General features: G+C 35.7%; 2 protein-coding genes across 2 annotated transcripts in view; one reads left to right on the plus strand and one right to left on the minus strand.

The window, feature by feature from the left end:
* The window catches only part of COG5 (component of oligomeric golgi complex 5), a 170,758-nt gene that overhangs the window by 126,838 nt on the left and 16,081 nt on the right, over positions 1–27,839 (minus strand). The window lies entirely within an intron of this gene.
* GPR22 (G protein-coupled receptor 22) lies at positions 12,312–18,319 on the plus strand. Its single transcript, XM_057364533.1, has 3 exons — positions 12,312–12,511; positions 13,522–14,581; positions 16,492–18,319. The coding sequence occupies exon 3, from the start codon at positions 16,517–16,519 to the stop codon at positions 17,816–17,818; it is 1,302 nt and encodes a 433-aa protein (XP_057220516.1). The 5' UTR covers positions 12,312–12,511; positions 13,522–14,581; positions 16,492–16,516; the 3' UTR covers positions 17,819–18,319.

The following is a 27,839-nucleotide window of genomic DNA, read 5'->3' on the forward strand; positions in this document are numbered from 1 at the left end:
ATGGAGAGTTAGGAAATCTACCAAAGTGGGAGAAGTGAAGAAAAGAACTTTATTATACCTTCAACTATATATTTTTTTTTTAACTTTAGGAACTGGCTTGGTTACAAAGGAAAATCCCAAATCAGGAATAATTTCATCAGGGAAAGGGTGATCAGGCATTGGAACAGRCTGCCCAAAGAAATGGTRAAGTCACAATCCCTGAAAGTGCTCAAGAAACAAGTGGACACGGCACTTAGTGCTATTGTTTAGTTGATAAGGTGGCATTTTGTCAAAGGTTGAACTTGATGATCTTGGAGATGTTTGCAACCTTAATGAYTCTGTGCTATTATTTCAGATTAAAAATATAAAAGAAGACAGAAATGCTATTACTTTATTTGTMCAAAAATCTAAATTTTGTCACAGATTGATATTTTAAGTAGGTGTGTCCATCTTTTCTCCTTCCCAATGCCCACACAGATAATGATACTACTTCTGATACTTTTAAGCAGAATAAACGTTGAAATAAAAACTGTCAAATTGATGAGAGGGGAAAAATTAACTCCATTGTCAAAATTAATAAAACTAGGGTCAAAATGTCCATTCAAACTAGATCTTKAAATGAATTTTCCATTGCCACTGCAGCAGGCCCATCCTTAGAAAAAACGTTATTTTGGAAAGCCTCTGGRCTAAGGATAAATTTCCTCAAATTCAGCATTCTTTCGTGGTACCTTTTTGAAAGCAGGATTCCACTTTGGAGAATGCACCATGCATTGGASAATCCCCATTTGAAGAATTCAACAATCACACTGTTTCTGTTGCCAGAAAGAGTATAATTCTTGGAACTTCTAAGAATCAAGTAATTTTTACAACCATTACATACATACATACACACTCATACAAAATATAACTACAGTACATCTATCACAAGTGTTATAGAATAACTACACTGAACACAGTGCTCAGCTGAACACATCAGGCTCACGGGGAGCACTGCTTGTCAGTGGCAGTGGTGACAGCAGTTTTAATCAAGTCAAGCAAGCACAGATTTCCTCAAGAGCAACAAGAGCTGTCTTGTGCCAGCTGAGTCAGCATTCCAAAATCCCAGGTTTGGTAGAGGACCTGGAACAGTGCTGAGAATGCTTTGGGTGGCCAACACAGCAGACATTTTGAGGAGCCCTGTATTTATCAGCTAAACTGAAGAGCAAAGGGTTGGGTATGGTAATTAAAACTATTTGGATACAACTTYCTTCTCCCAGAAGAAGCATAACAGAATTTCCTCATTTAAAGTTCAAATATCAATCAAATATCAAAACAAATAAATAAATTACTAGCTCAGCAGGAATTCAAAAGCCAAAAGCAGTCAAAGGAATAAATTTTTCTGTTCAGAGGGTAAAATAATAGCTGCCTGGCTGYTTTCTTGAGCCTCTGTCAAAGAACAGGTTGACCCAATATGTGATCTGCTCACACTGTTCACTGCTTTGATATCTAACAAGCACTTGCTAGATAATAGTCATCAGCGGAAATTGGAAGCTATACACTAAACAGTGAATGTGTAATAATTGTCAAAAGAGAAACCAGCAACTTGCATTGTTTTGCAGGTGCTAAAATTACTTAAAAATAATAAAAGCTCAAGCTATAAAACTCAACAACATTCACATTTATTTCTAACTGCTACTAGTATTCCACTATGTCTGCAACCAATAATGCTATCCCAGAGTAGAATATTGCTGCCAATTTTACAAGAAAAAAAATAAAAATAGGTTTTGCCAGAATTAAAACTGCATTTCTTCCCATTTATTTATTCATTCATTCAACAGATGTATTAGCCAAGACTCTGCACAAAACCAGAATATTAAATTATATCAGCTGGATGTATTTCTAAAATGAATCTAAAAAACTAAAAAGATTAGTGATTTGGTGAATTCATTTCTTCAGTATCTACATCTAGCAGCTCTCAGCAATCTTCAAACATACTTTGAAAATATAGATGCTTTCAGGCAAGCACAGAAAGAGAAAAATAAACTTTGCATCGTAATCATAGATTTAAACAAAGATTTAAAATTACAAATTAGCAATTTTATGTGGACTCTCTACAGTCCACAGTTCCCTCTGCAGCTGCTTGTTCATGGAATTTTTGGGATCAATCCCATTTCCATTCTCGTTTCTTTGTGTTGTTGATCAAATCTACTCAAGGCAATTTTGTGCCCAGCTGATCACAGGATGCCATTCAGCAAACTGCCATCCATGGAAATTTTACCCAATGGAATTATACTGTGGTACAAAAATGAAGAAATATGGATATTGCTGAAGAACTTTTTCAAAACCCCCTAAACTTAAAGCAAGGTTTACAAGTCAAGCTCTTAGCAGTTTCGTACAAAAGCAACCATAAAATTCAACACTCAACATTCTCAGTCTATTTATAGCAAAAGATCATTAGGAAAACGAAGAAAGYCTATATAAACAAATCTGAAGAGCAGCTCAGTCACCCTTGCAGCAATTCTCACAACTTCCCTGTCCTTGCGTGTGACTCCTTTAGTTCTCATCAAATATTCATGCGACTAACTCCACGCCTGGCTCATCCTCAACAGACGTCTTTTCTTCTTCCTTCTGCCACATCACACACACACGTAAAACTGCATTGGGAAGGATAAGAGAAGGGGAAATGCACCAATACAAGGCACCTAATATATTAATGACAATTTCTTTTCAGGCTGGCACAACCCAAAGTACCACACATAAAAACATTATATCCAGTTTGTTCTACTCATAATATTGATTCGTTCAGCTGTTGTTAAACTGCACAGCACTGCTTGTTTATAGGTTTTATTTATAAAGCATCTTTACACTTAATTTAACTTCCTAGTTGATGTTGGAAGCAACAACTCCTCAATGTCATAATCCAGGTGGAATACTCTCCAAACACAGTTCTATATTTTAGCCCTGTGTTTAATAATCTCCTATGCATGCTGCAAGGCCTGTTTCCTTAGAGATTGGGGGGTGGTGTTTAATTTTGAAAAGCTGGATGATGAAGTAGAGAGTTCTATAGTGTTTCATCAATATATTTTTAAAATCTCATTAATTATTTGCATGTTCTGAAGGTTTGTTTTGCTCCCCACCCTTCTTCCAATGCAGTTGAGGGCTTAAAGCAATTTAGATAGAAGTAAAGTTAGTGCAAGAAATAATTTATACTCTGGCTTCGCCAATACATTATGTTACAAAAAATAATGTCCTGAGAGATAGATACGTGAACTATTTTTTCCACTCAAAACCCAATTCTCTCCTTATTACTCCAAAGCATTGCCTTGGCTTAACTTTCTTTGTCAAGTCTAGTTAGACATAAAAAATCTGTGCTCAAAGATCTGCAAAGAGAATAAATGTGGAAAACTTCTACAGTCCATGCATTCTTCAAAAAGAAATTAGTCTTGTATTATAGAGACTGGACAGACTAATGAAATACAGACTTTCCAGATGAGTGCTAGCTACGCATCTAGGACATAAACTGTTTTTCTACAAAACAGAATAATGTAAAGAGAAACTATGAAGCAGATACAGGATGCTCTGGCATTGTGGTCATGAACATCACACAAGAGGCTAAAATACTTAGTTTAAATGTTAATCCCCATATCTCTAATTGACCATACAAATTTGCTCCAGATTAAGGGTACTGAATACAAACTAAAACTCTCTAATATCAATCTTTATTGCCCCAAAGTACACTGTAATAGCTGCTTTGCCTACAGGCATCAAGATTACTGAGAGTGGCTTCTATACTCTCACAAATGCTATCATCACAGCCTGTAACATTTATCAAGGTATGCACTTAACTCAGTGCAAAGAGCCACTGAAYCCTTACATACAGATGCACTCAAACGCCACTGGAAAATCCCTGTTGAAGTATTCTACCCTAGACCTGTACTGTTTATTGTGATAATGCCAGSTTAAAGATTTCAGAGTGGGAGTATTAAACAGGGTATTAATAAGAGTCCAATAAACAGGTAGATGCCCAGAATTTTTTGATGGTGGCAAACAAAGTAGGTTTCTGAAGACTATATAAAAAATTTGCAGGGAAAAGAAAAACTGCCCTGGGGGGAAAGGAAAGTGCTGTTTGAGATTTTCTTTTCCTCCAACAGMAAGGCAGCAGAAAAGGTATTACAACATAAAGCAACTTCAAAGAAAAACATTTCAAGCCTAACCACCAGCAAGCTTAAAATAGTAACCATTTTCAAAGGGGGGGCTCTCCTTTCCTTTCATTCTTTCCTCGCATTAAAACTAATATGCTTGATTAATAAGATAAAATAATATTCTCCATAGCTGTCTCTCAGGAGGAATCATTTCTCACTGGGTACCATATCTACTGTGGAAAGAATGAGACTASAAAAGCCCTCGACTTGTGTCAGAATGGCAATTTCTCTTTTAGAAAGACAGCATAGTAACAGGCAGTCAGTATGTAATAACTCACATGGTTTTCCTGTTGATGGGTTGTTGCTGTTGCCATTCTCCGTCTTCCACATTTCYTCCAGGAGCTCCTAACCCAAGGTATCAATTTGCAGAGCTGCTAGCCTACCTAGTAATAGTGAAGCTTCTCAAACTGAAAGGTACAAGAAATAATGCACACAACATTTTTCCTTTTTCCTACTCCAACTACACCTCATAGATCCTATCACCACAACTCATGCTACCTGTATGTTTTAATTGATTACACAGATCATCAGTGAAGGCTGCGAAGAATTTGACAAGCTTTTTCTGTATAAATGTGAATTTGCTCATCTTCCATCAGTGTAACAAAAATGTCTCAAACTGCAATTTTAAATTTCTCAAGATTTTATTAGTAAAATAAAACTTATGCTTCAAGCCTAATGATGCAAAGCCACCTCCAGGCATCAACCATATACAGAACAAAACAGTATTCCCTTCCTCAGACATACCACTGACACCACTGCCCTCAGCCTTCTCTCAAAAAAAACAGCAAATGGAAGCAATTTTCACACAAGCTGTGGTTTGCTTCAGTATTACAGTAAGTGATTTCAAAGACAACAATTATGCAGTGAGGTTAAAAATACTTTAGAAGATGGAACAAAAATAAAACTATGGTTTAGGCACAAAAATCCTTGATATTTGAAAGCTTCACAGACAAAATTAGTTCTTCATATGCATACGTATGCATGCATTTAAACAGAGTTTAGGTATTTATCTTAGATTCTAGAGAATATGCAGGGGCTTATATGTCTCTTTCCTTTATCCTCTTAAGAAAGTAGAGATGTTTTTCAATAATCAATAAAAAAATAAACTATCTTACAGATACAAATTATGAAAATGAATGAACCCAAACAACAGAGGAAGAAAGAAAATAAACTGGATATGATACCAACACAAATGTAAATTTAGATCAACATGCATACCAATCAAATGAATTTTTTTTAGCAGAGGAAATTTGAAGGCAACACATTGCACTAACTTATTTCAATTTCCATATTATTATGTATAGCTTATTACTTTTAAACTTCTCTCATGTCTTTTTACAGCGCTATATAAACAGATTTTCTATCACTTTCCCTGAACAACCTTGTAAAAACAACTGAAGTACCAAGGTGGCAAAGGGGGGATGACAGAATAATTTATCATTTAAAAACTCAGACTRGAAAACATACTGCTTATAATTTTTCAGATTCTGAGAACTTAATTTGTGGAATATCACCACTGTCAGACTGATGTGAACAACTTCCTACATTTGAACTTTACACAGAGGCTGACATGGTTTTAACTGCTTGTATCAGGCATTCAGAGCAAGGTGGGGGAAATCTGACTACTGTCTCTAGGTTTTATTTCATTGTCTGAAGAAGGCAAAGCATTCTCCTATCACATGCAGAGTCACTGTGTCTGGCCACTGAATTTTGATTTTAAGGGTAGTAAGCCTACTGAATCCTTTTCACACACTGTTTGTAGGGCTTCCAAACCAAATCAGCCAAGGGGTGACCTGAGCGAGACTGACACATAAAAAGCCACGGTTACACTCTGGGTGATCRTAACAAAATTAAAGAGGCATGACAGGGGATACGTATTCATGTTCATTCCTCATTTACAGGGCARTTGAAATCCCAAGATTTGTCTCTTAATTTCAGTTGGAAGAATGCTTGCTACTAGGCACACCATGTGAACACTTGTCTTAATTAAGAGACAATGGCACCGCCTTCTGAGTTTACAAAATTACCAGAAACAAAGTCTATCCAAGATCTGTGATGAATTAACAGCTCTAGAGAAAGCCTTCCTGTTTTCTCATTTTGTTTCAAATTAGCACTTCCACTTAAAGGACATTACTGCACATGGGAACGTGTGTAACCAAACTCCTGCATTGGAGTAATTGGGGATTGTAACAGAGCAGCGAGTGCTGGTCCTGCAGCTGCCCATCCTGGACACATGGCTAGGCATGACTTTCCCAACAAGGATATCTGATGGAGAATCCTAAACCAGATCCTGAAGTTTAAACCCTGCATGTTGAGTTCAGTTGCCTCCCAACCCAAGCACCACAATCAGCCAGGCAGAACATTTCCTGACACGTCTACACTGAGGCTGCCGGGCGATGAATGAGCACAGAGCTGACAGGAGCTGGGACTCAGAGGTGCTGGGCAACACAGCCACGCAACACCAGGGAACAGCACTGAAAACTTCCTTCAACATACAAAATATTTTCATGAACGAAAGGGAAGAAATCTCATTGGACTTCAAACCACAAGGCAGTATTTCCTCATTCTACAGCCACACAGCATCGGAACTCCAGCTCCAGCACATTTCAGCTACTGTGCTAAACCACTTTGCAGCTCTGGGAATGAATGTTCTTTCAGGCATGCTTTCACAAAGCTCACACAATGTGAGCAGGTGGCTTTTTTATTTGTATGTTSAAAGCAATACAAAAGATATGATGTCAGAACTCCAAAAGCCTTTCCATAATAATGAAAATCCTCACTAAAATTCGGTAACAATTASCAACTTTGAATATTTTACAAAAGCAGAAACCTCTCAAGTTCCCATAATAGTCAAAGCACAATTTTAATGAAAGAAAACTACATTCACAGCAATATCACAATTTTTAAACAAAAATTAAAAAATATCGTGAAATTTATAGTCACTAATTAAACTTTTGCCAAAAACTACTAAAACATACAGCACCACTCATTATGAATGTTGATACTAGAGGACAAACCACCTGCATGGAGAAAAGCTGGAGTGACACTGATGTTATTTAAATTACTATTACATTTACCAGCCATACTTTCCTCTTGAGGATAACTAATATTGCTTTCTTTTTTCTTTTCCACTAAAATGCTTAAGTAATTGTGCAATATTGCACTAGAACCATGATTTAACTATACCTCTTAACTAAATTTATCATTATGACACAAAAATGATGCCTTCACTACACGAGTGATAGTCAGCACTAGTTTTGCCATTCTTCTTTGATATCATCTCATTGTGCAAAACTAAAACAAGATAGATTTTTGGTATTAATAGCTAAAGGGCATTCTCTAACTTACACATTTCATCATAAGTACAGAACCTTCCAGTGCTGAAAAGGTCAACAGTTGTTCTAACATGGAATACTACTGAACAAATAACCTATGCCTAACAATTATACAAACCCAAATGAATCTTAAAAGACATCCTTATTCCATGGCAAAAGTAGTTCATTTTTCTGTACTTAAGCTGCTGTGCTATCATTAACTCTGCATCTTAAAAATTAATATATACACATTATATATAAAAATATATAAACATGTAAAATATGATACTTTTATAGATACCATTTACATATAATCTATTTTATATCTATTTAAAAACATTTGTCTTTGTGTTGCTTCCAAAGGTTTTCATCTTTGCAAATGCAAGAGGAGGACAGCGAAACAACATATAATTAATCTAGAAAATCCAGATTTTTCCAGGGATGCAATTCTACAGTGGCAGAACTGAGATCAACAATGTCCCATGTGTAGGACTGTTTTCTGTCAAGGGAAACACGAATATTAGAAAAGTGTGGGGGGCTAAAATGCAAAACCCAATTTAAATAAGTCATTATAAAAATAACAAAACAAAGCTAGCTGTATGGCAATCAGCATTAAAGGAGAAGATAAAATAAACTTTAAGGCATTGAAAGGAAAGTTAATTTTTGGATTCAGTCCTTACTGCAGAAAAGGCATAATAGCCTTAGAACAGTTCTCTACAGATTAAAGAAATCAGAAAAAAGTACTTGAGCCAAAAAAAGAAAATACCATGTTACCATCTGAGTCAGAATGATACTTATCTACCAATTCTAACAGAATTTTTGTCATCTATTTAGCATACCACTCATAAATAATAATGAAAACCTTTATAACTAGACCTTGTCTATGGGTCAGGAGTCAGATTTACATAAAAGCATGCTGCAGTGTGATCCATAATTTCAGGAAGCCATAATTTCAGTATCAGGTAAAGCAGAACACTTTACAAATTCAGCATAACAAGGGCACATCAGTACAACTCCCAAACCCAAACAGTAATTGTTCATTGCTTATTTTTCCTTGATACTATAGAAGTTACTGGATTTTCAACAATATTCTAACAAAGTTCTTTGCAACTAACTATTGAAGAAACTAAGATACAACAAGGTAAGAAGCAGATTTTAGATGTGGATCACAAGCTGCTAGGTCAGATACAAATCATAAAATATTCAGAAGAGCTGGGTTAGAATTGGGCATCACACTCCTCAGAGTAGGCAAATGAAAGGTACAGAAGACCTACCTAACTGGAATTGTGCAGATGCACCACGTAAAAATCCCAGGGCAGGATGTCCAAAATCACCCAATATTCATTTTCTAAAGCAACTTGAGCTCTAAAGGCACAATCTGACAGTAAAAGATTTGTATGAGTTAGGATCTCAAGTCTCTTGCAAACATGAAAACAGATGACATTTTTAGACCCAGAAGAAGTAAAATTTTAGATAGTCRGTAAATGAGCAGCAAGATTCAGACTAGGTAACAAGATGTGCAGTACAAAGAAAGAAAGTGCTGCTGAAGCATTCAGGATGAAAAAAAAAAGAATAATACAGAGAAAAAGGTAAGAGAGCAGACACAGTTTCCCAACTTTGTCAATAAAGATCTCCATGAAGACTCATTACATCTGGATGTTAAAACAGCCTGCAGTACGTTTATGTCAAGCTAAACCCTAAAACACATTAAAAGAATGCTAAAGCTCCAAAATCAAGGAGAGGAAAACATTAGAATTGGGTACTTCATTTGGCCCTGCTAGACCCTGTGAACCTAATGAGTTTTTTATAACAAACTGAGCTTATTTAAAAAATCGTGGTTAAGAAACTGCATTCAGAGTGATCTTATCAACCCAACAGCAGAGCTTTGACCTTCAGATCTGCAGATGACCTACCACCGTTTGGGAATGCAGGAACAGTCAATGTTGGGACCTTAATTCTTCTGGGTAGAAAGTAAGACAATAGATAAAAGACAGAAGAGGRCCAAGAAATATGCTGCAACCAGCAAATTTCTCGACTTCCTGCTCCCAGCAAAACACAGGAACATACTCTCACAGTTACAACTCCTGAATTGAATTTAGAAGCACTACAGAGGTGCATGCTATGGCAATTGCCATTATCTCTACCCCTGTGCATCCAGTGTCTCCTCACACGCACATGGCTTTACTCCCTAATGCTCCCCTCTGCTTCAAGCTCCTGCCTCTCTGCACTTCTTTTCCCCCCACATCAGACCCAGCAGCCTCAACCCTTCACAGGCTCTGTTACTGTCTGAATCTCCCTCTCCCCTTGTGCTGCCATCCTCAATCCCAATACCCTTCACCATCAGTCTCCTGGTTTAGAACTCCTGCTGTTCCCTGATACTTCTACCTTCTCATCACCTTTTCACCCCACTTTTCACCACCCTAAAAGCCAAAATACCAGTCAAATTCTTTCTCTTCCATTCTGTACTGACATAGAAACAGGTATAAGAACAGCACATTTTTCTGTTTATGCTGGGTGCCTGCACATGGCTCYTTTTGCCCACTCTTCCCTATCTACCCTTTGAGGATGATGTCATCTGTTCACACCATCTTAACTAGCATCTGCACAGCAATGGCTTATAAGCCTGTCTATCCATCCACCTACTCCTGATTGCCTCCATATGGTACTGCTTCTTTTCCTGATTTTCTCTCCAGAAACCTTAAGCTTAATATATGCTCACAACTCAGCTCTTTATCATTCCTCTCAAACACTTTTTGCAGATAAAACTTSTGCCAATATCACCTCCTGTCATATAGGTAGTCTTTTGTGACCCCTCTGCCTGCAGCTGAACTATATATTCATGCTATATCCAAAATCCTGTTACAATTTCTTCCTCCGTGTGCACATCTCTTTCTAACAGTACAGCTCATCCAATACCTCCATCTTTGCTCAGGCACACACTGAAGAATTAGAAAGGGAGATGGAGATTCATCTGTTTAAATTTAAACAGGCTTCCTTACTTATCCTTAGTCATACTGAAAGTGAAGCAAGTAAATCTCTTTAATATATTAGTATTTATGCTTTCATTTCAGGAATCCTCTTTATCACATCACCCTTAAGAGCTACGCTGGTATCACTGGTTTCAAGCTCTTGGGATGCAGACAATACAGAGGCAGCTCAAAGGGCTCAATCAGCTGCTACTCAGCAAAGCCAGCTGGTACCAACTGATCTTTATTCAAAGTTTCTGCAATCTTTATTTACATAGTTTCTGAATGTAAAAGAGTATGGAACAGGAAGTATGTTAGATGGATATGCAGCCATTTTAAAAAATAAATAAAGCATGCTGTTACCTAAAGATAAATAATATATTGGATGTCTGGCTGAAAGAAAAAGTAAAGAGAAGAAATAAAAACATCTGAGTTACACAACTGTATTTTATATTTGTACTGACAACCWAAAAACAGAGGACCCCATCAAAATTTGACCCAAACTACCATCTTAACACAAATACTTAGTTAAGAACTATGTTTTAACATTTAATACTTTATCAAACTTTACAAAAAAAACTTTAAAAATCTTTTAAATCACAGGGGGGAAGAAGCCCCACACTCATTTGAGATTAGAAACTACCTGCAGGACATTTCATACTCAGATATTCTTAAACTATTTGTTTCAGCAAATCAATTTTTAAAAATACTATTTTGGGGTTTATACTGAATTTATTTCCAAGGTTTATTTAGAATTTGTACTAATTAAAACAGATACTGTGCTACACTTCCCATTATGTGGTTGTGAGCATTGCTTATACTAATAGAACAGATTCAGAAATAAGTGACAACACAAAAAGTGAAAATGAAGRTATCCCTTGCAAAGTGAAGGTCAAGAACATCATGCAAGAACAACATCTTCACAAAAACCTGTCAAGTCTCTTGCAAAATTCATGTGGGACCCACAAGGTTTTTTAGAAGTTTGCATTTCAACAAAATTAATAACCTCCATAGCTATACATACATTGTACATAGTGACGGATCCTAAAAATCATTCTTTTCTGATCATGAATCAACCAAATTATCAAGTCTGAATAATCATCAGGGTCTGAATAATCTCTGTGATTCCTAACATAAATTATCCTAATATACATGTGGGTACCAAGCTGTCCTGAGTATAACTTAYTGCATACTTGCATGTAAACATGCACAGTGAAATTCAGCATGGCTTAAAAAGGCAGTATTATTTCAGAATGCTCTTAGGACAAGAAAAACCAACCAACCAAAACAAACAAACAAACAAAAAATCAAACAAAAACCCCAAACACCTAAAAGGCTCAGAAATGGAAAGCAGGCAAATTCAAATATAGATTGTTGGAAGCTTTTCAAGTAATAAACGTTTAATCCCTTTTTTTTTCCCAGTGCCATGTGGTTTCCAGTGTACACAAAGTAAAGAGTGAAAAGGTAAAAATAAAACAGGCATACCCTTAATATATTCCAGAATTCATAAATCATTTGTAAATTTAGTCCTTTTATAAAAGAATCCTTATATAAATCGGGGGGAGGGAGGGCATCAATCCCATCTATGAAGCACAATTTAAGCCCAACATCACTGACCAATCAAAATTAGTGAATGCACTGCATCTCTCTGCAGTGAGGAGAAGCGACAAGGTAGGCTGTCATTCTGCAAAAGCTGCCCATCGCAAGCTTTCCTCTCAGAAGCACTGCTCTTCTTTTTTAGAAAGCTCGAATCTCAGTGGTGTCTCTGGAGACAAGAAGCCTTCAGTATGTTAAATTACTTTCATTATGTATTTTCAGATGCTTATTGATTCTACCGTAGGAAGAGTGGGAGACTGCAGCAGCCTGTAAACCAGAACTAAAGCAATTGTATACATTAGCACTATGCTGAAACAATGGCACAGTACAGGCACAAATTTTCATTAAGGTCATTTTTGGAAGATATGCTTATTACCCTCTTTCCCTTCTACTCTGCTAACAAGTGAGCAAAATGAATCCCTCCAAGCTGGAACTGCTTCACCTGCATCGAGAATTTACCAAATCTTTAGTGGAGGTAAGACCTGTTCCTTATTATGATATGCAGAATAAGCAACATTWAACCAAATTAAAAATTGCAGAAAAAAAGGCAAGAGATCAGATTTAACTGATATTAAGCAGTAATATATTGTTATATTTAAKACCAGGAAATATTCAAATGCTATTTCCCCTTCCCCATTAAAAATATAATGATAGAAAAATGTCATTCTGTATGAGTGTCTTAGAGAATATTAAGAACCTGTTTTGTTCGTACAACATAAAGGCAGCACAGTTTAAGCTCAGACAGTACTGGGGAAAACAACCACATAAAGCAACCGGGAATATGYTTTTCCTCCCTCAGCAGTATTTCCAAATATTGGCAGTTAAATATGTTTCAGATTTATTCAGTTACTCTTCGAAGGATCAGATAGTCTGTAATTAGTGTATACTTATTGCTTTATGAAGGTTGACTAATATGACTAATCTCTGATTCCTCAAGAAATTCCCCTTTTTGTTGATTGTTAAAAAAACTTATTTCTTTCGTTATTCTGTACATTCAAGCCACTTATTAAAAGCATGGATTTGCTAAACATTTATTTCAAGAAAGGAAATTATAACAGTGTGCAAATTGAACAATAGCATATTTTCTAAAAGGCTCATTAACTCTGTTCAGTTTCTCATTAAAAGACAAGAGAGTTGTATGTACAAACTACCTGCTCACCAGAGCTACAAAACTACATTTTCTAGCTTTAGTCACAGACACTCTACCAACAGYTATTGCTTCTAGCCAGGATTTTTTGTAACCTGCACTATCTAGAGAACAGGAAACTTGTCCAAAAAACCTAAATTCATGCAAGCTGACAGAAGGATATGATTTTACTGACAAATAGAGAGCACACTAACTGATGTTCTATGTAATCTATAAGATCCAATTTTAGAGATCCTTTATTCATTAAAGAAGTGATATTAGGAAATATATTCTTGCATTACTTTATTTTTGAAATTATAAGCCCTACTTTTAACCTTTTTTTTCCTCCCCTTCACAAGGGCATGCAGCAACTAATTCAGTTTTACAACTGACAATATGAAGAAGGCAGTTGACCGGGTATCTTTGTAGCTGTATGACCTACGAGCAGCAGGATGCATCCCTAAAATGTATTCTTAAGACATAAAGGAACTAAAAACAAAACATGGAACACACTTGCATTACCATTTACGTGCATGACACTCCAACAATATATATGGAAGACTAACACATCTGCTCAGATTTTCATTAAAAGAAGAGTGCAATGATTGATTCTTAAAACGGTGAGCATTTCTTAAAGAGGGATTTATAATTTAAAACCAGAATTGTGGAAACTACTGATGCATGAAGAGACAATGAAACATGAAATCCCAAAAGGAGAATATGCAYACTTCACCAGCAAGCTGAATAAATGTTTAACCAAGATTTTTCTATACTACTCATTAAATAACTTACTTGTCATAATGACTAATGGATATTTTTCTCTCAATTTTATGATGCTATGTATTCTCCTTAAATCAAAATAAACCAAATTAGGTAACTCATGGTTACTCTCAAAGCACAYGAACTGGATTTTATGATGTATAACAACTTCTTTCACTAAGCCATCACTCAAAAGTAATGAGCAGGAATATTACAGAAAGAAATACGCAACCATAAACTAAAGGATGTCTACACACACTCTGAAAACAGAGATCAGAAATTATTTTTCTTTAAACTTGGAAAAATAAAAACAGGCTTCTACAAAATGCAACAGGGGAAGGAAATTAACATCACTTAAAAGAAGGTTTATTTGTCATTGCTGGCTTGAAACTCAGAACAGACACACAGAATATGCCCTGGTCTGTAGAAGTATCTGAGGCAATTAAGAAGTCCCCATGTTTAATCAAAATTTTTTGCTGCTGAACTGCAGGAACAAAAAAAAAAAGGATAACAAAAAACCCTGCAAGGAATGAAATAAGAGCTCAGCTACCACTTGATTTCCAGGTTACAATGCGTGTCAAAAATGTCTCAGTGACAGCATGTATCAGTTTGTGAGAAGCTGCTGCCACGCTGTGCCAGGCCCTTGAGCACACAGAACAGGTAGGTGCCCGTGCCCCAGCCCTGCCCGCTCGGTGCTGGGTGAACCAGCTCCTGCCCTCCCGGCTCTGCTTCCCTGCTCCCAAAACCCAGGCAATGCAACAAACAGATAGTTAATTATTMAAGGCGACCTAACACATCTGAGATTTTCTGTTTTCACAAAATCTCAGTTGGTATAATGTTAGGGTGAGACTGTCATTTGTTTTAGCAGATTTGTTTTCGATTTCTTCCTGGCTTTTACTAATACAAAAGAACTTCATTTAAGCAGCAATGCATTTGGAATGGTCTCYTGAAATCCATTCACAGCCAGGACAGCATACAAGAGGAGATCGTATTCCTGAGGGTTAATCCAAGACAAATAGAGGTTGCCTAAATCAGAAATGAAACAAAGCTTTTGAAGTATTTCTTGTTTCATTTCACACCTGAGAGTAATACTTCTAATTTACATCTTCTTTATTTAAGAGGCACATGTAAAATAACTGTTGAAGAATACCAAGAATTTTCATCATACAATTTGCAATTAATAGTATTGTTCAATTGAGGCTTTTCAGAACTGCAGATGAAATCCATTTGCATACTGTATCCCAAGTGTGCTTAATTCATACTTTCATTTTAAAAGAGCTCAATTTTGTTCACCTTAGTGCTATCGATTTTAATGTACTCAGAATAGAACAAAAGTTGACATTCAAATTTATTTTCATGCCAAATATGTCTCCTCTTAAATTTAAAGCTACGTAAAAAGAAACCCTCCAGTATCATAACAAGAAACTGAATAACCTCTCTTTTATTTATTCAATCAATTACTAACTTGAGAGCTGGCTGATGATATAAATAATACAAATATCAGGTATTATATGTGGATGCTATATTTAAAACTTACCAGCATATGTAAAACTAAGCAGATGAGACACTAAATAAAAATCTTCTAGATAAAATAAATGACTTTTTGAACCTTAGTTATTGCTAAGATGTAAATCTGTTGGATTAATTGCAGTTTGTTAAAAAATTAGAAGCAAAAACCAATCCTGAAAGAGACCTTTTTTTAAAAGTATTATTTGCTAAAATTATTCCCTTAAATCTACTCTGGAATAAAATTAAATACTCTTCCATTCCATATAGGCATTGATTTATTGAAGACTGAATATTCAAATCAGAAAAAAGAAATGTGGTATTTTATAATAAACKCTATTTCCCACACCCACATAAGTTTTGCATTTTAAATTATATATACTCATATAAAATTTTTGTAGTGGCAAGCATCATACACATAGATGCATAAAGGATAAAAATGAACAGAAGACTTAAACTCTGCAAAAATCTGCTGAATTAYAGAACTTCACTTTTCAGGCCCCAACACTACTGTAAACTTTGAAAGAAAGAGGTGGATAAATTGGCATAAATAATTTAAATGTTCTTTTTATGATATATAAGCAATGGTGCTTCATGTTCCTATCACTCTCTTTTTCCATAAGAGCTTTTTAAAATCATCTTGACCACTGATTTGTTAATACTTAACAACATTCTTCTAAATGTGTTTTAGTCTACGATGACTAAAAGGTCTTCTAAAGTGACCCTCAAAGCAATACAAAGGCTATGCACAAGTATAGTTTATTCAACAAATGAGCCCTTTTTGAAAAACCACATCACTATAAACAAAGGCTTTCCTCCCTAAGTGGAAGCTTTTCACTATTTTTTCCTTTTTTCAAACAAATCCCCCTTTCTATTAAAAAGGAAAGACCTTATTCTAGATCTCCAGGCTTTTGAGTCCATGCCAATTAAAGCTCTAAACATACTGTAAATGAAGAGTTTGGTAAGACTATTGCTTTGCCTCCCTCCTCCTTCCCCAGCATTTATCTACAATAAGTGTTAAAAAAAGAAATCAAATAGTTTCCATCTTTTATTTCACCTTTCAGGAGAAAAACCAACTGCAACAAAAGAATGTGTTTCTCCCCCATTCTGGAAGTCAACATGCAGTCTGAATCTAACATTACAGTTCGAGATGCCATTGATGACATCGATACCAACATGTACCAACCACTGTCATATCCATTAAGCTTTCAAGTTTCTCTCACTGGATTTTTGATGTTAGAAATTGTTTTGGGACTTGGCAGCAACCTCACCGTGCTGGTACTTTACTGTATGAAATCCAACTTAATCAATTCTGTCAGTAACATAATTACAATGAACCTTCATGTACTTGATGTAATAATTTGTGTGGGATGTATTCCTCTAACTATAGTTATCCTTCTGCTTTCACTGGAGAGTAACACTGCTCTCATCTGCTGCTTCCATGAGGCTTGTGTCTCTTTTGCGAGCGTTTCAACTGCAATCAACGTCTTCGCTATCACCCTGGACCGATACGACATCTCTGTAAAACCTGCTAATCGAATCCTGACCATGGGAAGGGCTGTGATATTAATGACATCAATATGGATAATTTCACTTTTTTCCTTCCTGATTCCTTTCATTGAAGTCAACTTTTTCAGTCTTCAAAGTGCAAGTACTTGGGAAAATAAGACACTTCTGTGCGTGAGTACAAAYGAGTACCACACTGAACTAGGAATGTACTACCACATACTCGTTCAGATTCCAATATTTTTCTTCACTGTTATAGTAATGCTAATTACATACACCAAAATACTCCAGGCCCTAAATATTCGGATTGGTACAAGATTTACAGCAGGACAAAAAAAGAAAAACAGAAAGAAAAAAACTATTTCTTTGACCACCCAGCATGAGACTACAGATATGTCCCATGGCAGTGGAGGAAAAAATGTTGTCTTTGGTGTAAGGACTTCTGTGTCTGTCATAATTGCTCTACGCCGAGCTGTAAAACGGCACCGGGAGCGACGAGAACGGCAAAAGAGAGTCTTCAGAATGTCCCTTCTGATCATCTCAACATTCCTTCTCTGCTGGACACCCATCTCTGTTCTAAACACCACTATCTTATGTTTGGGCCCAAGTGACCTTTTGGTAAAGTTGAGATTATGTTTTCTAGTAATGGCATATGGAACAACTATATTTCATCCTCTACTTTACGCATTCACAAGGCAAAAGTTCCAGAAAGTTCTGAAAAGTAAGATGAAAAAGCGAGTTGTTTCAATAGTGGAAGCAGATCCCATGCCAAATAACGCTGTAATACACAACTCATGGATAGAGCCTAAAAGGAACAAAAAGATTACCTTTGAAGACAACGAAGTAAGGCAGAAATGTTTAGTACCTCAGGTTGTCACTGACTAGATTTCAGTACTCACCAAAACACATCAAACGGAATATCTGAACAAACTGCAAAAAAATACTGCCAAATAAGAAAAACTTTTTTAACTATTGGCGAGACTGTATATTTTCAATATMTATGTTAAATAGAGTAGGTCTTGTATATTCAATTTCTTCATTATGTAAGATATATGTTGCATGGCTGTTTGTCAGCGTAACACCATGTGTATATTTGTCAAAAATATTCAAGTCCTCTTTTTTTAGAAAATAAATAGCCTTAAAGAAGTGCAAACTTTTAAAAATATTTGTATGGCTCAGTTTCTCTGTAAATATAAAAGAATTTTTAAGCAAAAATTGCACTTGGGAAAACTTTTCTATAGTATAAATACAACATTTATAATTTTTTAATTTAATTCATAAATGGTATTGATCAGAGGTATTTTCTCAGTATTATGCAGCTACAACCTGGATGCATTCTGACCTTGTATTTACATATCTCACTTATTTTAATCTTCTAGCATGTGAGTACCATGCAGGGAAAAAGCCAGGACATGATGTCCTTCAGTGAATGGTTCAGAATCAGTTACTTTTGATATGGGAGGAAAAAATTCATGCTGGTCCAAAAATTGACAATACTCATAAAAAAATGTTTTGTGTATACAATCTCAGATCCACAATTTCTACCTAGAAAATACATAACTTTGAATAATTACAAAAGACAGGGTAGGGGCAAAAAGCTAAATGAAGGAAAAAATCATGGACAAGAAAATTATTTGGCTGATGCTAAAAGACAACCAACCRAGTCAATCCTGTGGAAAGGCTTAGATTTTTCACACTGGAAGGGGTTTAGCCAGACCTCTAAWGTGACACAGGGACCTTTTATGCATAAATTTTTCATTCACACACAGATATGTACGAATCTATCTACATACATATGATTGTTAAGTGCCAGAGCTAAAGCAGAAGATCCTGGCCTTGATAACTTTATTATTTTTCAGTGGGTGCAGTTCTAGCCATGCAATTGCCTTGTCACAAACCAATCACCAATAGTGCTAGCTACAGTATTCCTGTATTTCCTGGGTAACCATGGCATACCTTTGTTCTACATTATCTTCTTCAATTTTGTCTTAAACCTGAATTGAAAAATCAAGAAGCCTTATGAAATTATCATCATCCATAGCACTGTAAGCAAGAATTAAGATATTCCATCCAAACTAAAGTTTGTAACGTTGTTTGCACCATGCCATGCTTAAAAATTTCATAATTCCAATGAAACAGTGGTGGGGAGGGAGAAAGAAAACAAAAAGCTGCAAAATCAATGAGCATGATTTCATTCCTCTTGTTACATAAACCGATCAGTGTGTCACCAGCTACCAGTATATTTAAAATGCTAATTCTCAATAACTATTATCTTATACAAAAAAGAAGAGTGGAGCATATTCTTGAATATGAAAGCTAGTTTGACTAAAGTATTACATAAAAAATCTGGATTTCTAAAGCAATTAAGTTGCATATAGAAAAAAAGTGCAGTTTTAAGGGAACAAAAAGCTCTTTTCCACTACATCGCTAAATTTTTAATTATATGTGTATTGCCAAAACTGGTTTTGTGTTTAAAAAAAAATTGTAATTAACCTTAGTTTACTTGGTCACATGCCATAGCTTACCAGAAAGAAGACTCAGAAAATAATACTAGAGCTCCATATTCCACGAAGTCAATCATCCAAATTCTACCTAGAAACTTAATTCTCTGATTGTTAATAACTGATTATGTGAAATTACTGTGTAACATACATTCAAACACATTTTCACTTTTTTTGGTGAAACTAGCCTAAGAATACCTGCATTAAACTGTACCCGTTCACAGCATTTTTTTCATCCAAGCTATCTCTCATTTCCTACAAGAATTGAAATCCTACMTCTTATTAGAGAGGTTGCAGAGGGGAAGTGAATGCAATGGTTTTATGCAATAAGCTGCTTTTGTTTGGTTTTGTTTTTAATCCCATATCCTCCACATTTACCACTTCAAAAAATTCTTTTGGGAATAACTTCTTCTGAAAAGAAATGTACCTGAAATATTATTTTTTCTTTTATGTACCCTTCTTCATTTCCTTTTCAAGCTGTCCTCTGTATTTTGAACTCRAGAAGGAGGAGAAGATGGGATGTAGGGGGTTAATATCATAATATGATTTCAGTGATTACTAATCTTACAATAAAGCATTCTTAAATCAAAGATACTATTCATTCATTTAAAAAGAATGAAAGGAAAAATCATAATGAACAGATTAATAAGCCTACATCATGTCCTTATCTGAAAAAAGCATTTAAGAAAAGCTTTCAGACTTGAGAGGTTTCTTGACAACATAACTTTACTTTTTAAAATTAAATAAAACCTYAAGAATTACACATTTAGTGTTAAAAGCTCATTCATTAGAAAATCAGATGCAATGAAGCAGCACTTCATAGCAGAGAAAGAGCAGCCTAGGAATTACTCAAAACTATTAAGCCCAGTTTTAAAAGCTCTGTCGACCACAGACATTGATTGCCTTTATGAATACAAGCAGGKTCATTTTTACATTTAGTATTCTTCATCTCTATTAAATTTTTTAAAAGGGATTTGCACTATGTTGGAGTACACTTTGAGGGCTGCAGAAGAACTTCTTGCTGTATGCAGAATTTAACACAAGAATATGTGCCATTCTACAGCCACACAGAAGCCATTATAAAACAGAATCATACATGATCTGTAGCACATGACAGATTTAACACAAGRCAAAATAAAGAGGAAATTGTGAAGACACACTACATATCCTACAGACACAAGAGGATTTCAGGAGCGATATGAAGGTGTGGGTGCTTGACAGATAGACTAAAACAGAATGCAAAGAGGCAGCATCGCTGAAGAAAAAAGGGCAAATTTATGCCACAGTATTGTACAATAAGAAGCCCACTACATTCTTAAAAATGATCTCACCACAGTGAGTCATTAGTTCAATTACATTTCATACCACTCAGCCTAAGGCAAGAAGAATTGTACAGGACTCTAAAAATATTAATTCCAGCAAACATATCTCAGAAACACAAGCACTGCTGATTTCCACACGTTCTCTGTCTCTAAAGTATTAGCTGGTATCTATGTTGTTTTTTAACTGCAGATGCATTTCCATTCAATTTTACATGGTAAAATGAGGTTATCCCACACTAAAAATACCATAATAAGCAGAGTGCAGTGCCAGTATCTTTCAGAATATTMAAGAAGCATAGTTTCACACACTAGTACATCACAAACCTGTGAAACAGAAATGTAAATACATCGCAAATATCTAGTTTACAGTAAGCAACAATTTTTATGAATTACAAGGCACTGCTACATGGTCAGAAGTTCTGTTTATTTTATTAGTGCCAGGGGACTAGCAATCACTTCAGTATTTTCTAAACATATTAGATTAAAAATGTATGCAGTTGGATACATATCAGATTTCACCTCTCTTCCTTCACTGTTACATAAATACACACAGGTATGTSATACATAATTTATCATTATTATTTATCCATACACACAAAAAGTTGGATTTAACATCAGCACCAATTTTATATTTATATGAAGGAGTTTTTGGTAAGAGTATCACTGAAATGGACTGACAGGCACTATGTCYCACCACGCATAAACTTAAACATCTTATACTCCCACCCTTGTTGTGGTTTTGTTTTGTTTTAAATTAAATAATACATTGAAAGGCTACAGAATTTACCCAGACTGCAGGRAAAAAAATCTATTGTGTTAACCATTACATATACTATATTACACACAATACTTCTTTTTAAACATCAATGTATCTGCTAATCATCAAAATTCTTGGATAGCTGAATATTCTAGACTTGTGTCATTTTAGTTGCCAATTGCCATTGAACTCTTTTGAAAGGAGAGAATACCGCATTTCTTCAGCAAAGTTACAGTGCAGTATTAAAAAATCTAGAATATGCTAAATTACTCTTCCATCACCTATTGTTACATACAGCTAAGGACAATCAGCTTCTGTCCTAAAACCTTCTAGCCTTGTAACAGCCAAATTCCACTCCTACTTCACACATTCTGCCATATTATCACTGAATGTATTTGTCTTACACCAAGAAAAAAGAAGAATCTGACTTGGTAATTACCTTCTCCTTTATCTAYTTCATAGAATATTTGTGCAATTCAAGAAGCAAAATTAAACACTGGGTTTGGGTTTTGTTTTGGTGGGAGAAGGCTGAAAATAAAAAAAAATTAAAATCCCACATAATAACTGAGTAACAAGAAAATCAAAATCACTCAGAGCCAGTAAGTGTTAAATAAGAAGAACATGAAGAAGGTGAAGAGTACAAGTCCAATGGAAAAGGGCAGAAGGAAGCACTGTAAGGCAGCCACGGCCATCAGGACCACAGAAAGGCAGAGGGCAACATCAACATGCTCTGGAAAGAATGCTAACCTTATTTTTTAGGTTGTAACAGCCAAAAAAAAAAAACCAAAAAAAGAGCTTCTCTTTTAATCATTGAGTGTGCTATGTGGTTGTGCCAAAATTGCTGGGGGAAAGGGGAGAACAAGATGAACAGCAACTCCAGAAAAGGCTTCTGATGTAACAAATGATACACAGGATAATTGACAAACCAAAAGCGTGCATTATTCTACTACCTCTTTTCCTACAGATAAAGTATACATTTTACTGAGTAAAAAGTACACACGGAGTACAGGCGTTGCAAGAAAAGACCTGAAAGGTTAAGCATCTGTTCCCACTGATAAATTTTAAAATAGCTACTGAATTTTCCCTTCAGTCAGATAACTTCAGTTTGGATGCTTCRAGTGTGTTTCACTATGACGGTATGTTTTCAACTACTGCTTTTTTATCCCAATTATTGCAGAGTAATAAAGTGAAGGAGAATATKATTAGGTATCTTCATATTCTTCACTAAAATTACACTTCAGTGATTATTATAAATTGAAAAAAAAATGGTAGAAATATCTTCTTGGGTATTTACTTTGTAGATACATCGGTATCATCTGTTCTCCTTTTTTTACAATGATATTCTCACATAATGAAAAGAAATCCAATTGAAATGAAAAAACAGAAGATTTACAGTGAAAGTTGTGTGGCAGATACAAAACCTGAAATTACTAAAAAATATTTATTTATAGTTTGAATGAATTGTATCCTTTGCATTTAAGCATTTCTGTATCCCCATTTGGATTCCTGACACTGCAGCCAGGCAAGCAGGCAGGCAGGCTGAGAGCACAAAGCTGTTGGCAAACAGCACTCCCTCGTTTCCTTTCAAGATGGGTTTTTGGAAATACACTTTCGGTTTCTGTTACCCTGWTGTGATCTCTGACTTCCTACCATATATTGTAACAGTTTAACCTGATACCATAYCTGATAAACAAATCAATGTCACTGCTAAAACAACATTTCTGTAAAATCTGTCACTCGGGCTATGTCTGACTCTATTAACAGCTGTATTAGCACAGTTTTACTTTTAACCCTAGGAACTCTCATAATCTGCTGYGAGATTTTATYTCAAATTAAACTCAATTTCAACTCAGTTATGGGGGGGGGGGGGGGAAATGCACAATAATCTATTGCAACTCTGCACCACAGTTTTCTTCCATATTTTATAGCAAGAGATTTTTTATAAATTTGTGTCACAAATATAGAGAAGAAAGGATAAGCAGAATAAAGGGACAGCTTCCACATTAGTGAGTTATTACAAATACCAGTGATACTTTGTGTACTAGCTGCATTTACAATSGGTTGAAAACATACACAAGGCAAAAGAAAATGGGGAAGAAACACTATTTGCAATGTATGTATCATCACAAAAGAAAAGGTGAATGTGTGCACTGCTGTTGTAAAACACCTTAATGATGAGAAGATTATTACTCCTGCTAACAGCTCCAATAGCTAGTAAGTGAGACCTATCAATGAATGAGAATAAACAAAACAAAATGTGAAAATCGTTGACAAGAAGCTTAATATGACCCAGAAATGTGCACTTGAAGCTCAGAAAGCCAATTGTATCCTTGGCCTCATCAGCATCAAAGGAATCTGGCCATRAGGAAGAGGCAGGTGATGCTCCCTGTACTCTTCTCTCATGAGAMCTCACCTGGAGTGCTGTGTCCAGCTATGGGGCCCCGACACACAATMGATGTTGACCTGCTGGAGTGAGTCCAGAGGGTCATGAAGGTATCAGAGGGCTGGAGAAGTCTCCAATGARRMYWGGCTGAGCATKGGGGTTGTTCAGCCTGGAGAAGAGAATACTCTAGAGAAACCTTAGAGCACCCTCCAGTACCAAAGGGACCTACAAGGCAGCTTTTTTACAAGTGCATGTTGTGAAAGAACAAGGGGGAATGGCTTCAAACTGAAAGAGGGCGAGTCTAGATTAGATATTGGGGATTAATTCTTTACTGTGAGGGTGATGAGCCACTGGCACCGGCTGCCCAAAGAAGCTGTGAAACCCCCARCCCTGGAAGCATTCAAGGMCAGGCTGGATGGGGYTTTGAGCAACCTGGTCTAGTGGAAAGTGTCCCTGCCTATGGCAGGGTTGGAACTAGACAGTCCTCAAGACCCCGTTCCAAAATAAACTCTTCTGKGATTCTATGAAGAGGATCTGTGGGCGAAGATTATATTATGGCCATATAACCTCACACAGTCAAAATTATTAAAATGTTGGTATACAGCTCATCAKGCAACAAACATGAATGAAGCACAAAAAAGTGCACTGAAGACAAGTTAAAGGTATCTTTAAAAAGATTCAGAAGCTTCTAACAAATCTTGCCTCAGTTTTACAGTGAAGACTCCAAAGCAGTTCAAATAAAGTAGACTAAAAGTGGGGAAAAACTTTTGAATCAGTCACTGATTTTTTTATGCCTCAATTTTTTTTTCAGTCAACAGTTCCTACAGCTTCAGTTTGTGAAAAAGATCTGCTAAAACTGGGCAAGGAAGGAATGTCTGAAATTGTATACAACCTGCAGACAATCAGACAATATGTTCTCAAAATAATTGGAAATTCCTTCTTTTGATGAGGTTAGGTTTTCACATTTTTCTCTGAGATTACATGAAAAAAGGTATGAGACCCTGTTAGTTCCAGTTGAAGAAGTTGTACCTTTAAGATAACAAAGCCACCAATCAGATTTAATGCCTGAGAATAACTGAAGATTGAACCTGAATATAAGACAACTAAACTACTTTATATTTCAAACAAGAACTGAAATGAGTTGATAAAATGCTTAATCAATATTTGAAAATTATGTACATGAGTTGGGTGACAGAGAAAAAAATAACTCCTGGGAAAACTACTTATTTTCAAAGCTGTTTCCTATGAAGAATGAAATCTTACTCTAAACTTCTCATTACTTTGTATTACATACAGTAACACCTTCACTGATCTTTTAGACAAGACAGAAACAATAGTTACAGAGACACTGGCTCCCRTCCAGGGCCTGAACAAAGATTAGTCCTCAGTCTTCTTTTCAAAGCTATTTGGTTAGACTTTTTTAACCAGAACTGGCTCATACTTTAATTAGAAACGAACGGAATAAAACTGGTTATTAAGTTTGAGACTTGAACAACCAGTATTTATCTAAGGAATTACAACAAAATTGTGTATATAATCCAATTTCTCAATTATTTTACACTTCTGAATTTTCCRGGCCTCATTTTCCAGTCCTTAGCTCTTGCAATTTCTTTCCCAGCTAATCCAAGAGCCCTTCTGYGGTCCTTTATTTTCTCCCCATGAATGCACCTCTACAGTTTTAATCTTCAAGAAAAAGGAGCCCACTTAATCGCCTACTGTGACATGTATAATTGCAYTTATTCACAGGTAACCACAAAAACGATGTTTTTATCTGTAAAGCACAATTCCCTACACCATTTCCACAAGTACAGATTTGTTTGACATAGCTGCTGAATACAAGAACAGAAACAACATTGGTAAAGCAATCCCAGCAAGGACACAGTCCAATTCCAARGCTTTACAGGAGTTTAGCTTTCCTTACTCCTGTTCCTCTCTTCCAGCTCCCCTGTTAACAAAATTATCTACTAAGGATTCTAAGCAACTGTGAGGTGAGGAGAATATGGCTTATTTAAATACCTRCTTAGGGGAACAATAACTTAAGGGAGGTTTAAACCATCTAAATTTATGCACATGAATCTATAATGYGTCTACACGATTTCTTTAATCAGTTCAACACACAAATTTGTCTGACAACACATATTTTCCATAAAAAGGTAGTCGACTATCATTAATTCAGCTTTATAGCCCTGAATTCTTCTTTCAAATGATTTCAACTTGTCTACCATTTTTCTAGAATAGCTTTGTATCTACTTGACATTGATTTCAACAGAAATAACATCTCCTTTTGAATGCTGGAACAACACAAGCTGGACTTTCTCCTTCCCCATTCAGTAAGGAATTACAAACTAATGTCTCTGGGGACAKAGCACTTTTCAATAACCTCCTCGTTAGTTTTTAGTATCCTTACTCTATGGAAGGACAAATTACCCTGCCTTCAAAGAGAAAACAAGAGCATTTACCRGAAAATTCTCCTATTCTACATCTTCATGAACAATTGGGAAACAAATATATTAATAAGCTTATTCCATTATAGGTGTCTTTCCAGTTCCATTCAGTCATGGATTTTTTTGCAGTATTTTAAACTTTTCATATCTATACTCTATATTTGTAATGCATTCAGTTGTGTTTATACAATTTTTCTCAATTGTAGTTGTTGTCTTTGCTTTGTCACTACATTAGAACATTCRGCCAGGATTACCCTCTTTCTTCATGGTCAAAAAGCCAGTATTTCACAATCTAATGTAGTCTTCTCACCAAGCTTTCAGCTTTCAACTTTGGCTAAACACATTTGCCCAACCTACTAAACAGAAGATCCTCTGCCTATCCATACACAGGAAAGTTTAAACACATAATAACCTACCAGCTGCATGATGGGTGCAGCTATTCTACTGTCCTGACAATAATTCCTCTCCAAGCAGAAAACAGAAAACACTTTCTGGCAGTCAATCACATCCCCCCTCCCTGTCCTTAGTTATTGTCCACTATCATTTCTTTCCAACTGGAGTCCTCTGAACTGTTAGAAGCAAATAAATCAAGAGCTGTCAGGCCCCAGATTTTATTCTGTAAATGCTGAAGCCTAGCTTAATGTAATACTGGCCTCAACCAAAACTTCTATACATTAGATCATACAATAACAGTCATAACTGATACTAATAATGAAATAGCAGCAATCRGGTTTAGGAAACAGATGACAAGCAGCTTGAAAGAGTAATGCTTTCCAGCCATACAAAGAACAAAAGGTGTGGACATCTGTAACTGAGATAGGAAAAAAAAGGACAAAACATAGTCTTTGATGGGCCTGGGATATGGATAAAAACTTTTAGAAACACTCCACATGCTACAGCAAAAGCAACTTGAACATACCWTAATTAACTTCTGACACAGCCTTGCTACTGGGCCATCAATAACATATCTCTCAGGAACAGAGTAACAGCAAGATAGAAAGTGGAATAGTAAATCCATTTAAAAACATCCAATATACAGCCCTCCGACAAGGTCTACGTACYTGAAACTAAAATTACCAAATACTTACTAATACAGCAAAATCAGATTTTTGGAGCAGTTACAGTTAAAAGATTAATCTTGTCAAAATCAGAAGTCAACTTGAAGCTCACACAAAAAAAGTTTCACAATTCCCTCAATACAGCAAACTTGAAACTTGTTTATGGTTGTTTAAAGGAAAATAGGCATCAAGAAATCCCAGAATTATAATTATACTTGGATTATTTTTCTTGAACTGAATGCATAAAGAAAATTAAATTTCAATAGATCCAAATAAAATTCAAATAAGACTTTGGAAAAGAGCAACACAGAAATGAAACTACAATGAAGCAAYATTCAAAACAAAACAAACTTTTATAAACCTGACGAAATGTAAATTAAAACCCTAGTAATTTAAAGGATATGTTGAAAAACAAAATTGCAACAGGATTTTTTTCTCGTA

Source organism: Malurus melanocephalus, unplaced genomic scaffold (assembly GCF_030028575.1).
Source record: "Malurus melanocephalus ecotype Western Australia unplaced genomic scaffold, MMel_1.1 scaffold_39, whole genome shotgun sequence".
Taxonomy (NCBI): Eukaryota; Metazoa; Chordata; class Aves; order Passeriformes; family Maluridae; genus Malurus; species Malurus melanocephalus.